The following is a 17,135-nucleotide window of genomic DNA, read 5'->3' on the forward strand; positions in this document are numbered from 1 at the left end:
TGCACAATGGCAAACAGGAACTACTGCAAATGAATGTAGGTCAGTGCTTAGGAACCTTTACTCCATTGGTCAGAGAAGAACTAGGAGCATCACATGTGGTGGGCCCTACAAAGCTGAACCCTCACCCAGCCTTCCTTAGGACACTCCTGGACATCTGAAAGAATACCAAGTGGACTGAAACTGCTGTATTTGCCTTCTGTGTCCTTTGAGAAGCATATGTGATGGCTGGACCGCCTTCTGCTTATAATCCAAGGAGAGAAAGATTTCTAAGTATTATACAGCTGACCTCCTGAGTAGCTCTATTAACATAAAAACAGTAGAAGAGGATATTTCTGAGAAGAATCTCAGCTGATCAGTGGCAATGGAACCTGGACTGAACTTTGCTGTTGCCCTGTGCCTGACTCCTTGAGTGCCTCTAAGTGCTCCCTCTGAGGTCCTGGGGGTCCTTAGAAGTAAACTCCTCTGGTTGTTTGGGCACCCAAAGACGTTTGAGAACTTTTTCAAAACTTTTGCTCCAGTGCTTCAAGGTGACCAACAACCAAACGTATCTGGCTGGCAGTTCCACTGCATCAAAGTGAATTTCAGATTTGGAGAAGAGTTTTTCTTCAAAAAATGACAAAGTTCCTATTCAGATTGGAACTTAAAAACTTTTTCAAACTTTCTTACCTCTATGTTCTAGGTGGGCTAATCTACTCAGCGTATCAAGACCATTTTCCATTGCGGTTGGCCTCAAATTCCATCTAGGTCTTGGTGAGCAATAAACATAATTTGTGCTTTGCACTTCTTGGTGCTATTTCCCCCAAAATCTTTACAAATTTCAAATCTCTGGTTGCCCCTTATTGGATTTGTGTTCTTTTAGTGTCATTTTGTTCATTAAATTTTACTGAATTTTAACAGATTCAAGTGGTATTTTTATTGAATTGTGTTTTTTCTTTTCAACTGTTTTGATACTTCTAAATTCTTTACACATTTTCGTAAAGTTAAGCCTTCCCAAAGCTACCGGGATTGAGCTCAGCTTAAAGTTACTGAAATCTCTGCAAGCCCGAACAAGGTAGTGACTTTATTACTTGTGGTCGACACCAATCAATCTCAACTAATTAACAACTTCCTCACAACTCCCACTTACAGATAACCGAATTTTGGAATTAATGATGAAACATTAATAAAGATGAGCAGATGATAGTCTAATATAACAATTTCTGTGTATTGGTAGGCAATACTGATTTAGCATAATCTTGAGAAAGATGCAAAGATATCCACCAAGCTCCTACACCAATATGTTTAATTAAGGGTCGGCCTGTTGATTGTGTACAAGAACAATTCTTACACTGTTAGACATATTTAGTTCACACCGTAGTGTGTGAGTCAACATTTTCTTTGTCACACCAGCAAAATGGAAATGTCCCACAACATGGCTGCAGCCATGGTTTCCAGATGTTGTTTGACCCATGTAATTGTAAGGGCACTGTTGTGAGTGTCCTTTGATGCTCTTCCACTGCTCTGCTTATACTTTGTATGACTGCTTCAAACTGTGGCTCTGTGTCACATGTAAGAGGGGTGTCCTCTTTGGGATCTCTTGAAAGGTCAAACAGCAGGGGTGGTGTATGATGGCGTACCAGTTCTCCCATGCACTGACACATTCTTCTCCCATAGCAGGCTCTGGCACCTTCTGGATGAAATACTGGGGTTACATAATGAGCTTTCCATATAGCACCAGCTGGTAGACAAGAAACAAAAATACATTTTGGTATTGAAACATAACAATGAGGCAAACACTGGATGTGTTACATTAATGCATCAACTAAATTCTTGTCCAGCTGAATATTCATAAAATGAACAGGATTCAGCTGACTCTGTCCCTACAGATACTGGTGTGTAGGAACTTTAAATGGCTAGGAATATTGATCAATTTCATTACTAAAAGCACCAGAACCCCATTTACAGAATGGACCCATTGTCCTGGTCTGTCTGCACCAGAAGCACCTTTGAAAAGTTCTCCCTAGTGCAGACCAGGACAGTGCACCCAATTATCATTAATGCACTGCCCCCTGGGCAGTCACAAACTCACGCCCGACCTTGGGGCAGTACATTCAGTGAAATATGAGTGACTTCTTACAAGCCACCCTCTGTTTTACAGTGCAGGCTGCGGCTGTCTTCTCTTTAAAAAGGGAACATAGATCTCCCCGCCGGCAGGTGCAGTGAGTGACATTGCACCCCAGGACGCTTTGCAGAATACGACCCCAGGTTGGTAAAACTGAAAAGCTCCAGGTTCACTTTTATATTAAGTCAGTTCTCAAATGTAAAGAGAGAGACCCCTCCTCATCACCTATTGCTAATGTCTTTGAAATAAATTAAAGCGAAAATAATAGGTAACACATTTTTGGCCAATCGATTGCTCAAATACAAAATCCCATATTCAACCAATCCTCTAATTTTTCAAGCGGTGACTACTATCAGTCGTCTAACATAACAGCTCAGAGCTGAAGTTTGGCAGCAACAATTTTTACTATTTTCTAACACTTTTCAAGTGGAAGAGATGGACAGGATACTCAGTTTTATATTGCTCTATATGCATGAGCTCTCCACGTAAAGTAACAAAGTATCGCACTTCTCTACTCCATTCGAAATGTGCCAGAGTGTAGCTAGGAGGGATACAGATTTTGGAAACACCCCTCCCCTCTTCCCTATCCCCCCCAGGGCCTACTCTATTTTAAACACCAAATATGCTTTCAATACTACAATACAACATTATATAAACTACAATGTAAGAAATTACATCTCTAATGCAACACACACTATCCAGTGCGCTTATGTAGACTATCATTAAGATAGCATTTTCAACTTCAACAAGTGATGCTGGGCAGTATTACATCTTCCATTCCATTTTAACTACTTCAACATGAGGATTTTTTCAGAGACTGCGGGATCATTACGAGTTTTGTGGTTGGAAACATCTGACCACCAAACCCTGACTGGGAGACCGCACGGTGCCAGTGGTCTCTCCACTGCCCTCATTACAACATTCCCACTAGGGTGATGGGTGGGAACTAATGTTCCTGCCTGTCAGCCCAGTGGGGAAGGTGCGTCAGCATTATTCCCCGCTCATAATTGAGCCAGCGACCTTGAAATGCACACTGTCTGCACGACAGACAGTGCGCATTTCAGGGGTGCAAGGTAGGGGGACCCTTGAACTACCCCCCTGCGGCCCCCTGAACTTGTTCTCCACCAGCATTTTCATGGTGTCCGGACTGCAATGAAATGCTGGTGGAGAACAAGGTTGTAATCAGCAGGGCAGCGCTGACTTTAGCGCCGCCCTGGCTGATCACAACCAAGACCGCTGTCATCCCATCGGGATCATAGATCCTGGCGGAGATGGAAGTCCCCTGGCAGTCGGACCACCAGGTCATAATGTAGCAGTTGAACTGCCACAGCTGTGGCGGTCCGTCTGCCACCGCGAATCTGGGGCTCTTGAGACCACCAGATTTGTAATCAGGCCCTCTGTTTCGTATTGCTGCTAGTGAAACATTTACTTTAACAAAACGTGACATGAGAATCCACAAAACTCTTTCCTTAGTATTGAATTTCAGGGCCACATCAGTGAAGACTAATTGCCATGTGGAGAATAGCTTCATGCAAACCAGTTAACGGTCAAAGGCCATTTAACGTTCAAGATTTCAAAAAATAGGTGAGGACCTGCACTGCACCACCCCTGGTGGAGGGAAGGTGCATTGCCAAAGACTGTGGTTGATGGAAGAGGAATTTGGGATTTGAACAGGCCAGGACAACCCCAAACACCCTCTCAGCAAAGTCTCCTAGAATATTTCCAAAGTGTGTTTAAGGGTGACCTCGATGCATACATTTAAAGTCACAGTTGGGTCTCGTGCTGTATTTGTACTGCCAGTGCAGCATCTATTAGACTTTGTGGAATGGAGAGTAGGTTGGCCACCTGACTCTATGCCATCACTGACGTTGTTTTCACTTCTAGGCTTTAATAGTACAATCAAATGCATTCTGGATACTATGTCCCTATCTGAATCCACTGAAGGAATTAAACTAGCACAGCAGGTCCCAATGATTTGGGGGTTTAAAGACCACCCCTGGAATAATTTCTGTGATGACAGGGACTGAGGCAGTCACCACAGCGGAAATGCAAGGCTCCAGTGAGGGGGGTAACAAAGCCTGACTAAACCGTTTCTCGTGAAGGGTCTTCTTGGTATCTGCAAATACCAACGGGGAGCTCCTTCAACACTCCTTTGTAGCTGAGCCCCCAGGCGTAACAATAGCCCCTGCAGTGCTGGGGGACCCTGAGCTTCAGGGGGGCCTCTCAGCCCAGTACACTGTGCACGGGCAGTGGGCCCATGGCCTGAGTGCTCCTGACTGAGTGCGTAGGGGGCTCCCACCATGTACTTTGCAGGGCTCCACCCTCCCCAAGTTTTGTTACGCCACTGGATAAGTTTGCAGCTATGTGAGCTGCAGTCTAGAAGGGATTTTTTGCAGTTGTGAGTCTAGCTTCTGGTTCACTTTGTGCAATACAAATTGTGCTGCACATAATACAATTAGAGACTAAACGTTCATGGGTATCATTGCTTTTCATATTTTGGATATGTCTGCAAAGAACAGGACAAACTTCTTCCAGTGGCGTAATACAATTTGAGAGGGCCCCCTGCACCGTATATGGAGGGGTCCCCTCTCAAGACACACTCAAGAGGTCTCAGGCCAAGGTACTGTGCTGTAGGGGGTTCCCTGGGCTTTCCTGCACTGCAGGGGATGTGGGGGCCTTTGTTACGCCACTGACTCCTTCCCATATTTCAATTAAGTGTATTAACCTGTCTCACTTCTCCAACAAAATATATTAACCAGCCTCTAATAAATTATTGTGCCTCACTTCTTTATATTCAGTGTGGTAGGTTTCATAAATTTGACACAATGGAGTGCAGCATTCAAAGCTGCTGTGCTGCGTTGTGTGAAAGGGAGGGAGAAGAACTGCACCATGGCCCAAATTTTCAAAACTGTCATATAACTCAGCACAGCACACAGAGTTGCTGTGCTACACTGCGTGACAGGGAAGGAGCAGCAGAGCTCAATATCTAAGTTAAGGCACTACCCTGCCCTCTTCCTAGATTTGTGCACAATTAGGCTGCAGAGTGCCACACACACCCCTGTGCGCCATAGTGCAAATATGTCTACATGAATTTAGCAAAGGTTTTTATTTCCAGCACAAAATACTATACTTAGACTAATTTTAAAACTTTTCTCATTTTAGATGTGTGCTGTACAGTGCAGTTAATAAAATAAAAACATTTCTTGTTTTTAACGTCTGCTTTTGAGCGGCTTTATTCTTGGTGCAAAACACTGTACAAAACACTGCGTGGATGCATGGAAACTCCCATGTACCACCCACTGAATGCCCCATTTATGGAGAGTAATGCAAAGTAACACTTGGTGCTGCATTGTATTGCTCTGTGTTACTTTCAGGCACCTTTCCTGCCAAAACGTGTTTTGCACTGGAAGGTAAATAAAAATAACTGTTTGCCCATGTTTGTGTACTCAGTGCAAAATGTTTATAAATCTGCTCCCAATTTTTTTAAGGCGTGGTGCTGTATCTTTCTACCTTGCGCTGGCCCACCGCTTTTTGCTGCCTTGTACCATGTGCACTCCCTTGCACTAGATTGCAAGTGTGTATACGTGATGTGCAGTGTACGTTTTGTACTGGAAGAGTATCCTTCCAATACACAATACTATGTTTAGACATTGATAACAACATACATGCAAAGTTGGAAAAGTTTGGAGAAAAGAAATCTTCTTTTGAACATTTTGCCTGCTTCAAGGAGGTGTGAATGTTTGGTGCAAAGCTCTGTCTACCATATTAGTAGCTAGGGCTTCGCATCATAAACCATTCGTGGTCATGAGAGAGCCCTAGTGCCAACAATGTGACGCCTCCTTGACACAAAGTAGCGCAAATAGATTCGTTGCTTTACTGTAAGACTACATTCCAATGCAAATCAGGGAAGCAAATCCCAATTCAATCCATTGAACAAGTTTGAGTTACTTTTGTGGCAATGAACTGGCGCAAAGGTTTGGTAAATCTGCCTCAGTACCATTAACCACTATGTTTTGCTGTAACAACAGCAGAATTTTGATTTTGTAATCCGAACACATACTAACACATACATCACAGACACAACTCAAATTTACTTGATAACTACTTTCTTTGATTAATTTGAGTCTGTGAAAATTGTTTGTCGGTGTATTATTTTACTTACTTTCTGCTTGGTACCAGCGCACTGCATGCAGGGACGGCCCGCAGTAGTGAAACATGAAAGTGTGCTCCGAGTGTTTCACGCTTCCCTGGAGTAGGGGCATCAGGTTCCGGCCATCAATTATTCTGATTCAAGGGAGAGAACATAATTCCTTAAAGGCGAGAAGCATTATAATTTTATCTTCGCTTACAATCTGACATCAATGGTTTGTAGGTTTTTGTAATGCATTTACCAGGCACTGGAAGCTGCAATACTGTATATAGATATACAAAGACATGATGATGTCAGAAGAAAAGACGCTCAAGTCCCTCGAGACAGTCAGTTTCCCTCTATTTTGCAGCACAGGGACTCCCTATTTTCTTTTGTGACTTTGCTTGCGAACTGCACTGTGCAACACACATACAAATTAAGAAAAGTTTTAAAGTGTGCATACACATGGTATTTTGTACTGGAAGGCTACCCTTCTAGTACAGAACGTATGCTGGACTAATGCACACACCCAGGGTCGACTTTAGCACTGGTGGCTCCCTGTGAGACAATCTTTTTTGGTGCCTCCCCCCCATGGCCTCCTCTTTGGAGTCCCGCACTACCACCTGCAAAGTGCCCCTCATTTCCCCATAGTCCCTCGCTCATATGCAATTTATTTGTCTTAAAGCTCTGGTAAGGGCTAGCTTTACTAATCCACTCAGCTATCCACATAAAATACAGATCTGTTCTTTGCAACAGGCATATAATCCCTCTGCTGTACTTTATGGTGTGTCAAAAGTGCCACTGGACAAATCTCTGATCTCTCTTTGTCAGGAACATTAATGATAAGAGTTATCATGACAATTTCCTGTTGCCTGACAGCTGGCGCGCATGGAATTTGCTTCAGGTACTTTTAAATTGTAAGTTATTGCTAAACACAGTGTCCCCTCTTCTGAGGTCTAAGCCCCCCCCCAGGCCAGTGCCTGTGCGGCCACACCAGTCACACCTCCCTAAAGACAGCCCTGCACACACCCTTGCATTATGATGCAAAGATGTGTGTGTGTCGCCCCTTGCAGCTGAAATCAGCGCCAGTGCTATGGAGAGGGGAGGAAAGAGACATATTTCTGTAAATATGGCACTCGCCTGCTTTCTCCTTCTCACGCAGCTCAGCCTTTCTAACTGCTGCACTGCTCTGTGTGAATAGTTGGTAAATCTTGGCCTGAGCTTCTACACGTGGAATAGGGAATAACATGGGGAAAGTGGTGTTATCGCACCATGTCTGCATGTTTACTCTAGTACCAGGCTGTTTTCCTGGCATATTTCCACTTGCTTTTTCTAGGTCGACATGGGCCCAGAAATGCAAGGATACTTGTAATCCTTTTTCAGACAATTTTTTTAGCTTTGGCTTCTGTATTACCAGCTGAATCAGAATAGCTTTTTCACTTTTACGCTTTGTCCCAGCTATTTAAAAACACATCCATGTCATACCTCTGTGTGTCAGACCCGGCTATTGACCTAATGAAGTATGCATTTACTATTCTAACTCCATATGCACCTTGACACTGGAGTAAGTTATTCAGTAGACCAAGCAAATATACCGTGTTTTTAAGGCCAGTTTTATCAAGGAGTTGCATTGTCCTTGTGGTATTCAAGACAATGCAAGGCAGTGCAATCCCTTAATTCAGATTTACAAAGCCAAGAAAGATGCAATTTCTGCTCCCTTGTGTGAAATGTTACATTTAGATCTGGTAAGCATTTTGTGAGTGGAGCATTGGCTTTCCCATGCACCGACCCATGGATTTGATGCAATTGCAGATTTACAAAGATTTGTAAACCTTGGATTACGTCAACTCAGTGTGCCTTCCAGAGTACGGGGTAAGAAGAAAAATATTTTTTTATCCTTGTTAATTCTTCTTTCTATGTGTGATGTATTATGTATCACATATAGAAAGGGGAAAAAGACTCTCTTGAGTGTTTTTACACAGGAAGGTATCCCTTCCTGCATAAAAACAATCTGCGTGTACAACAGGCACCCTTACAACATGGTGCAAGGGTACATGTGTTGCCTCTAGGGAGCACACAGTGAGTTAGTGCTAAGAGGGAGCAGGAGCATGCCATATCTTAATAAATATGTCACATTTCTGATCTCCCTATTTCACCCAATGCAGCAACTTTGCATGCTGCCCTGCTTTGCTTGAAATGTTAGTAAATATGCCCTTTAGTTTTTTGATGCAGCCACTTGAAACTACCAAAAGACACCCATGGGACTAAACACCATTGCACAATGGTCCTCACCAAAGTGATCTTTGTGCTGTTTCATTAGGGTTTACCAACAATCTGAGGGCTGGTGCGAGTTACAAACACTCGTACACACACAACCACACAACACACACACACACACGAACACCCACACACACACTCTCTCTCACACTCACTAACTCACCAAAGTGACGTCTAGAGATTTGTTGACCCCTTAGGTCTGTGAACAGTTATTAACAAGCCATCAGTTTAGCAATCTGAACCTTTTTGAGTCTTTACTGGAGCAACATGTAGGTCAGGAGCATGTATCTACTGAAAAGCCAGAAAGAAATTAGGGATCCTTAAGAAACTCAGTGGGTGACAAGTATGGGGATGTACAAAACCCAGAAAAGTGAATCACATACTATAGGTCGCAGAAACAGGGTTGCTCAGAGGGCAGCTGTCCTCCCTTTCTCCAGCTGAGCCAAGATCTTCCATTGGAAATCAAGGTGAACTCATTATCCTGGATAACAGGTCCACCTTTTTATCATCAGAAAGTGGCATTTCGGGTTGTAAAGTGTCATTCGATGTGCTTGGAGGGCATCTTGCTTAAACCTGAGTTTTAATAACAAAAATAGTTTTTTCCTAAGGATAGCCCCTTGATGATGGCAGATATCCCTAGTTCCTACATAGTTTTTGGATTCAGCTAAGACAGTCTTTCAGCCAATCAGGTATTTGTTCATTGGCCTCAGTCCTCTTCTGCCAAAGCTGACAATTGAGTGTGGGTATGAGAGTTCAACATCTCTCCTTCTACAGGTGTGCCTATATCCCTGCTGTTGACAACAACATTTTGTAAGGGTGGTGCTTCTTTTCTAGTCGAAGGCTGACCAATTCCAATTATCCTGAATGAGTGGGAAAAGTACAAAGGGTCTCTCTTGTACCATTGAGAATTTGGAAATCAGAACCAGACACATAACAATCAGGCTAACATTGCCCAGGCAGGGAGAGGGTGACGAGTAAACATTACAGAGATATGGAGGGGTACAAGTGATATATGCTGCCTAATCATGTCAAATCACCTTCTTGGGTACAGATGGCTGACTACATTTTTTTAAATTTACTGTAACTGTAAATTAATCTGATGGCAAATCTGCCTTATCCATGATTTCTTCCTTTTATTTACCAAATATCCCACAAACCGTCTACATCACAAATTGCTGCGAAATTATTGGACCCGTCTGTACCATGACAGACATTCCCCAAAGGAAAAGGTGGACAGACACAAGGCAATTTCCAAAGGGTTCCTTGTAGTCAATCAGGAAGGTTTATTAATTGAGACCCATGCTCATTGGGTTAGAGCAGCCATTCAGAACTGCTGTTTCAATAATTCTGATTGGCGACCCTCAACTAATCAAAACAGACCTATCTGGTTAGATCGTTATGACTGGAAGTTGGCAGCCCATTCAGAACACCAGTGGCCTGCCTGTGCCTAATTGGACTGTTTTGTGTGGGCATTTGAACATAAGTAGTTTTTCAAGGCCAAGAGTAATTTATTGTTTTTCTAAGCCATAACCAACTCCACAAGCAAACTAAAGAATCAAAATAACCCTCTCTGCCATTTCCACATTTTAGAAAAAATGACTATATCAACAGCTACCACTAACCATTAATAATGTTGTGGTAACTGTAGCTACCCATGCTAAAAGTACTACCACTTTGGGTGGATCACATCTTCAGAAGAACTGAGTACTCTTAGTGAACAACTCACTTGACAAAATCACTATACAGCATCTGCCCAGGTATTTTTAATATGAGTCTTTTGAAAAAGGCATATACCAATTATGACAGAAAATTATGAAATCTCAACGAGTAGGGTAGCACACTGCAACTGAATGCAGGATTTTTTGACCCTACACAAGCTGAAGGCTTAAATAACTTTCACCCCACACTTAAGAAAGCAAGAGGGATAGAGGATCATATCCCGTGTTCCTGATTAACCACTACACTAGCCAAAATGTCTAGCCTCCACTACTGCTCTGCTACGGACTGGTCGAGCATTGGGGGTCGTAGAAGAGCCCATGATCATCTCTTTAGAGCTAAACATGCTGAAATAATCCCTTCCAATCCCATAGAGTTCTGGTTGGCTACAGGCAAGGGATGAATTTTTTATTTAACAGGGTAGTGCTCATGAAAGGTAAACTCATTCATTTATGAAGTGGTTTGAGATCGGCACAGTTCAGGGTAGACATCAGCTTTCATATGTGAAAAGGGAAATCAGATCGGCAGCTGTTCTTTGATTGGTTTACCTCATCAGAAGACCCTCCTGACATCATAACAACACTTCTCCTGAAGGGGTTGTGGTTCCTGTAGTGAGCAATGTGCCTATTGGTTTAAGCAGACCTTCTTCCCCCATGAATGGGTAGAAATTATCCCTTTACCAGAGTTTGTGTTCATCACAGGACCTTTCTTGTATGTCTGAGGTCCACCCAAGCACTGCTGCAGGGATCTTACAAGATGTGCTGATTGGACCCTGGGCTGCAATGGTCTGCTTGCCCCCAAACTCACTTAGCTTGAAAACTGGAGAGCATCAACCTAAACACTCTGCTTGTCATGCCAGAGAAGTGCATATCCAGCCTGCACCTGGCTGCTGCTCTAGTGAAGAAGGTTCATGTTTTAATTCACATTTTATTCATGTTAGCAAAGCTGCCTTTTAGCAATGACTTTTTACGTGCTTTTTCAGTTTGCTTTTATTCTAGGAAGGCAAGGAACATGCTGTTCGCTTAAGCAGCTTTTGCACCATATATAATCAGTACTTCTTTTTCTAAGGCTATTGAAACGAGGTACAGGATATGCTAAATGGTGTTGCACATCCTGGAGACAGCTTCTATCACCAAGACACATTATTACATCAGAACTGTATTCTCAATGTGGTATAGTTTAGTATGTAAACCATGAAGTGTGGAGGGCATTTTGACCACAATGATCCCTGACACACAGCTTAGCTAGTGCTGATCTACCAACTCCCTCAAAGGGAATTGTCCATTCTCACCAGCATATTGAAGTGAGCAATCCTGGATTGACATGCTTGGAGAGCCGCCCATACAGCTCTGAGTTCTCTCCAGTTGGACAAATGTCTCCTTTTGGGAGATGCCTGAATTCCCTAAGTCGTGCAGTGACCCAGAACTACACCCAACCTCTGCAACTGGCACCTGTTGTTACTACTTGTAGAAGACTACTTCTCATCTAAAGGCAAATACAAATGTGAGGAAATATAGGAAAACAGACCTTTCAAATCCACCTTCTGCACATATTTACCTCTAGGAGTGCCAGTCTCCAACTCATCAGAGTCATAACTGGGAGAAGACCATGAGGAAGGGACTGAAGAGGAAGAGGAAAGGTAAAAAGTGGGAAGTGTCACTTCTAGAAGGAGGTAAACAGCTACATTGCTCCTGTTGTTTGTTGAAAGCATCTGAAATGGATCTGATCATCATCTGGAGTTGACTATCAGAAACCTTCAAAGCCGTGCCTGACAAACCTTTTCTGACTCTAGCCTTGGCAGCAATAGAAGAACCTCTCTTGTTGGAGAGAGAGCGAGAGAGGGGTTGACTCTTCTCACGATGCTTCTCAATTATGAAACTACCAACACTGGAAAACACAAGAAAAGAGCCCAAAATATAGGCCCCAAGGATCCCACAGGAGAACCCGAAGAGGATTCTAAAAAATAAAGATGAGCTACCAGCCACTTAAAAGTAAGTCCCCTAAAATGAAGAGAAAACCAACTAAAAATATTTCCCAGCTGACATAAAAAAAGGAGACAAAAGAAAGGGTTGCCACAGGCAACTCTCTCCCCTCCCTTTTTTAGGGTGAGCCTAGGCAGCATGCATGCGCTGTCTTGGGAGACATGGTGGCCCATATTTATGGGAAAATGATGGAGCGCGATGCTGCACCACAATTGGCAGCACCGCGCTCTGTCATTTTCACAACACAGGGATGCGCCGTATTAAATTGAATACGGCGCACCCATGTTGTCCCCTACTTTCCAGAGGTTTCTCTCATTTACAGAATCATGGTGGCCTGTTGTCACCATTTTAGGTCACAGACTACCATCCTGTATTGTTTAGTGATGGTTCTTAAAAGTAATGTGATATGTGTTATTCAGACAAAGGGGCAGAGTTACAAGAAAGCGGCGAATCGGTCCCGGTGCAACGCTTTTCTTGTGTCTCCCTACCACCACCTAACGACACCATGATTGAACCATATTTAGAATACGGTGCACCATTGCAGTAGTTAGCACAATAACATCCAAATGTTTGATGCTATTGTGGAGCTTTGCTGCACTAGTGTCAAAAATGTTGACGCTAGTGCAGCAAAGCACAGGGAGGCCTATAGGTACATGGGGGTGTGTCATTTTAACGCCTGCTGTGAGCAGGCATTAAAAATTATGGAAGAAATTGTGCAGTGAAATATATTTCACTGCACCATTTTTTTGGGCCTCCATGAGTGGGAATGACCCCCCCTTACATACATTATGCCTGATGCAGATATAATGTGGCGCAATGCAGGCAATGTGCCACTTTGTAAATATGACACAGGAGGAAGGCCTCATTAACTCTGTCTTAGTGTAAAAAAAATGAAACTAGGACAGAGCAGGGTGGAGCAAGGGGATTGTAAATATGACTCAAAGTATTTAACTATTTAGCACCACTGCCGCCTGCCAGTCAGAGTAAGACACTCCGGAGCGAGGAGAGGATTGCTAACTGTGGCTCTCCGTCTGCTCGCACAAAGCCTATCATTGCCGCCTGCTGCTTTAGCTCATTGCCAACCCCGCACGCCCCAGCTCAGCTGAAAACATTCCGGCCAAGACTCCTTCCAGCTCCAGAGAAAGAAAGCCATGAAGCATCCCAAGCATAAAGTTTAGGCAATATCATCCATGTGTCCAATTCTTGTGAGTTTCAGTGAAGAAGTTGTCGCGTTAGCTATCATTGTACCAATGAGGCTTCTGGATTTGGGCAGGAGCATCATCTGAACTGTGGGGAACTGAGTCCAATCCCACACCATGTGACAACTGTCGGTCTAATCCGTTTCCGGCCGGCTAGCAGCGCTTCATCTCTGCCTGATAGCAGGGATGATTTGTGGCAACCGAGCACATGACATTGTGACTTCTCAGGGAAATCGTAGTGGATCAGATCTCATCCTTTTCTCTCAGTTACTTTGGTTTCTGACATGCAAAGACAAAGAGGCAGGAAATGGTTCAATAAGAATTATTGAATCACCTGCGTCTTAGATAAAAAAACATGAAATGCAATAATTAGAATGATGAAATATACTATAGGCAAAAAAGGTGACGAGAAAAGTGAAACACAGGAAAAGTCCCACCATACTGTCAATATGCACAATATAGTTAATTCCTACCTAAGTTATGTTAGAGCACAGGAGGATAAGCCCTAATCCGCCCTTCAGGATTCCCCCCCTCAGGTAGACATCATCCCCCATACCTGAGTATGACAGTAGTGGAGAAGCCTGTTGTCTATAGAGACAACATCCCCATGCAGGCCAAGGAACCAGTGGTCTCAGCGAGCAGGTATAGCGAAGCCAGACAGCTTGCAGTTGTGGTCTCCTGGCTGGAATCTCCCTCTATTGTGTATGGGACAGGGAAATGTTTTTATAATAAAACAACTGATGTTCTGAGAAAATGTCCCCACGTAAAAATATGTGTGTTTCTTTGAATGTCAGAGTCGCAATGTACCACTTGTGCTGACAATCCTATCTTGCTGCAGCCTTGAAGAAAGCAGAGTGAAAGAACGTTGTGCTAAGAAATGTAATGCTTTCCTAAGTGAAAGGACAACAAGAGAAAGGAAAATAAAACACCACCACAAATGTGGCCGATTCTAAATGAATAAAATGAAATAAAATTAAATGTTACTAGGCTAAAGGGCACAGGCAGCAGTCCTAGTTGCTAAAATAACTTGCCCACAGGCATCACTAGAATCCCTCTACAACATAGTAAAACAAACTTCACAGAAGCAGCACAATACATTTTATGTTTGTAGGTCCAGATGTTTTTTTCCAAATGTTATATGAAGTAAATTGAGAAGCATGCATAGTTCACATTTCTTTGTCTGACTTTGGGGAAAGTCAATCAGAATACTTTTTTTTAATGCAGTATATTGTGTTACTAATACCGTCCTTCTGCCTAACTTTATAACAAATAGCACTTTACTTTCTGGGCCTGTATTTGCACTTTTTCCTGGTGAATTGGCTGTAAACTATGTCAGGCCAATGCTAGTTTGGACGGCTGTATTAAATGCACAAGTCCAGTATTATATAGTCTGGTATACTAGCAACATGTTAATGTGATCACATTCCTTATTATTGTCAGTAAAGATTAATGTTTCTAAAGCAGCCTTATGTCTTCCAGGCTGCAACTGCTAGCTCTCAGGTAAACAATTGTCAGCTATCCATTTACACACACCTTATGTGTGATGCGCGTACACAATGGAGCACGGCATAACTACTTGTTTCTTCTTGCTACAGTGTCACTCAAAGGCAATGAATTGTCAATCATGAGCATACCGAAAACACAGAAATGTCACACAGAAGTGATCTGAAACCTTGGGAGCCATGTTATTTTCCTCTTGTTCACCACAGGAGTCCAGTCCCTACATTCCTAACAACCAAAATGACTATTCACCCATAACCCCAACCACTTACGTCAATAGACCCACATTTAAAGCTATCAGCATGGCTCTGGGGTCGATCTGAACAAGGCACTGGTGCTGTGCTTACGTTGTTCAGTTACACTCTACTTACTGATGAATAACCTAATTTTTCCAATACACAGAATACCTCCGAGTTGTGTAGACAATTCAAACGCGAGATTGATTCGGTTTATGTTAATGACAATGAACATAATACAGTTTTCTATGCAGTTGCATGGGTCAAAGCAAGTCCCACTACAATTGTTTGCCTACAACAGAGTCTCCAAACAGAGCTACACTGACCTACATTCAGTCACAACTGACAGCTAGGAACCCAGTACAAACTAACGTAGAAGTAAATACAGTGATCCGTTTTGTCATTTATCCTTCACCGAGCAAGCCACCCATCACAGTATGCGACGAAGACACCCCTATTCATCATTCACTCACAAACATCAGAAATTACATTTTACACATGTTGATCAAAACTTGATTACTTGTGCTTGAAGAAATCCTGGTAACAAGGAAATTCGATTCTATCGCTATTAAACCGTATCCCAATCTCCTCCTCAGTCGTTTTAACTTTAAGAACAAAATATTACATTCATTTGGTGTGTTCTTTAAGGGATATCTTTAGAGGCAGATGGGGCCCGATTTAGAGTTTGGTGGTAATGGAAATCCTTCAATTTTTTAAGGAAATGCTAAATCTGGAGGATGATTCACCAGCGAAATTTCCTAAACCACAGGGATGATATAGAATAGTAATTTCTACTGGCACATTCTCCTCCAGATTTAACATTTCATTCAGAATTTGGAGGATGTTCCATTACTCAAAACCAAACCCTTAAATCTTGGATTGCACAGTATGTTTTTTTAAGTGAGCAGTCTGATACTAAAGAGACATTTATACAGGAGACCATCTTAACAATTCGGCTGAATATGTAGGTTGAAAGACGATACATTTCCAATTATATAATACAGATTGATACCTGTCTTGTGGCAGCATTCCACCTCCTACATGAACTACAGTAGGGTAAATATCCATCAGACTCGTTGGCACATCTATAGCTATGTTCGCAGGTAAGACACCAGGCCATCGAAATATGCCTGGTACACGAAGTCCACCTTCCCAGCCACCCATGCCTTTACCACCTGTAGAAGAAATAGAGCAAGTTAGCACACTTTATACTAGCATTATACTAGGATCACAATCAATAATATTCGATTTTAAAATGTAACAACAGTAACATATACTAAAGGACTATGAGTTATACTACAAATGGCGTGCCATCATTTTGAATAATACTTAGGGTCAGATATGTCAGTAAAGCCGAATTTGCAGCATTACCAGCTGACGCACCCCAAACAATAGATGTGAACATATTTTACTGGACATTTTCAAGGTTCAGGAGACGTAGGGCCAGATTTACAAGGCCCTTGTGCCACCTAAGTGTCACTTTTTGTGATGCTCCGGTGGCGCTGTGCAGTGCGCCACATTTACTTTTTGTGGCTTAACTCCATCTTGTAAATATGGGCCTCTCCAATGCAGTTTTCTGTGTCAGAGGGGCTTGCAGTGAATGTTACTGTGGGCGTTCCACAGCAGCACCCATTGCTTTTGACACTGCCCCAGATTTTCAATAAGTCTGAAACCTGTGGCAGCAACAAAAACTAAAACCACCAAAGGGGTGGCGTTAGCGTGGCAAAAAGAGGAGGAATACTGTTATTCCTCCTAGTTTTAGCTTTTCCATGTGTGCTACATTCTGCAGCACGCGTAGAAAGAGCAAAAGACCATAAATTATTGCTTATTTGCAAAAAGGGACACCTTCCTGCACATAAACAATCATTCAAAAATGACCATTATGTACTTCTTTATGTGCTGTGCCAAATTGCCATTGTAGATTGTTTTTGTGCAGTAAGGTACACATTCCTGCACATAAACAATCATTCAAAAATGACCTTTTGGTACTTCTTT

The 17,135-nt window shown here is 42.7% G+C and overlaps 1 protein-coding gene across 2 annotated transcripts in view; it reads right to left on the minus strand.

Annotated features, from left to right (window-relative positions):
• Positions 1–1,045: 1,045 nt before the first annotated feature.
• LOC138250328 (arylsulfatase H-like) overlaps positions 1,046–17,135 on the minus strand; it is a 598,307-nt gene continuing 582,217 nt past the window's right edge. For both annotated transcript variants that reach the window (XM_069205094.1, XM_069205093.1), the window contains exons 9-11: positions 16,153–16,315; positions 6,264–6,385; positions 1,046–1,717 (exon numbers count right to left, since the gene is read on the minus strand). In XM_069205094.1, coding sequence (XP_069061195.1) covers positions 1,347–1,717; positions 6,264–6,385; positions 16,153–16,315 — 656 coding nt within the window. In that variant the 3' untranslated portion in view covers positions 1,046–1,346. The remainder of the gene's footprint in view (positions 1,718–6,263; positions 6,386–16,152; positions 16,316–17,135) is intronic.

The sequence above is a fragment of the Pleurodeles waltl genome, chromosome 8 (assembly GCF_031143425.1).
Source record: "Pleurodeles waltl isolate 20211129_DDA chromosome 8, aPleWal1.hap1.20221129, whole genome shotgun sequence".
Lineage (NCBI taxonomy): Eukaryota > Metazoa > Chordata > Amphibia > Caudata > Salamandridae > Pleurodeles > Pleurodeles waltl.